General features: G+C 38.9%; 1 protein-coding gene across 1 annotated transcript in view; it reads left to right on the forward strand.

Moving 5' to 3' along the window:
• Window positions 1–871, forward strand: part of SEC24B (SEC24 homolog B, COPII coat complex component) — a 32,833-nt gene that overhangs the window by 16,543 nt on the left and 15,419 nt on the right. The window contains 1 exon segment of the mRNA XM_072406818.1: window positions 20–204. Within this exon segment, the coding sequence (XP_072262919.1) occupies window positions 20–204 (185 nt within the window).

Here is an 871-nt window from a genome sequence, read left to right on the forward strand (position 1 = left end):
CCCCTTTGTTTTTTTCTAGCATTATGGTGGGATGAATCAATTACCAGCTTCTCTAGCAGGGTTAAGTCTTAATCAAGCTCCACAACCAGAAGGCCTGAGACCTATAAATCTTATTCAAGATAGAAATGTTCTTCCTTCATCTAATTTGCAAGCTCCAGTTCCAAACCTGACTACAGATCTTAAAAAATTAAACTGCAACCCAGAGTAAGTATTGCGAGTGAAAAAGAAGCACTGAAGGCAAGTAAATACTCTGTGGTATTAGTCAGAGGTCTCCAAGGTATATATCCCAGGTGACTGACAAACGTGTGCACAATTAATTTGCAGATATAATTAGAACTGATGGCCTGTTGTAATAACCTGGCCATAAATGGCTAATTGTAAGTGTGTATATAAGCGTTGTTTTAATTCAGTGTGTTACAGCAGCCACATGTGAAGTCTCTATTATACTAAATTCTCCTGTATTATAGTACAAAGTATGCTATAGGATGATTCTGCAATGGGTGTGTGAATAGATAACTATGCTCTAAATTTTGTATTTTTAAATGAAAACCTCTGAACAATGGATCAGGATAGCAGAACCTGTCATGTCATTTACAGCAGGTGGGCGCTAACAAAGAGGGATCCATGTACTTTAAGTGCTACATACACCAAAGGGTAGGAATGACAGGTTGTCTTTCATGTCTTGTGCTAAGCTATTCCTTCCTACTTGTATGCAGGTGCCTACTAAAAGTTTGAAGGATTAGGATTGGTGATTCAGCCATATGTGTGGAAATGTATTAGACCTGTGATACTAGAGATCCTTTCACTGGTGGCACCACCAGTGACAGAACCTCTAGAGAGCCAATGATACCTTCCATGTGTGGCCATTTTT

Source organism: Pyxicephalus adspersus, chromosome 3, assembly GCF_032062135.1.
Source record: "Pyxicephalus adspersus chromosome 3, UCB_Pads_2.0, whole genome shotgun sequence".
Classification (NCBI taxonomy): domain Eukaryota; kingdom Metazoa; phylum Chordata; class Amphibia; order Anura; family Pyxicephalidae; genus Pyxicephalus; species Pyxicephalus adspersus.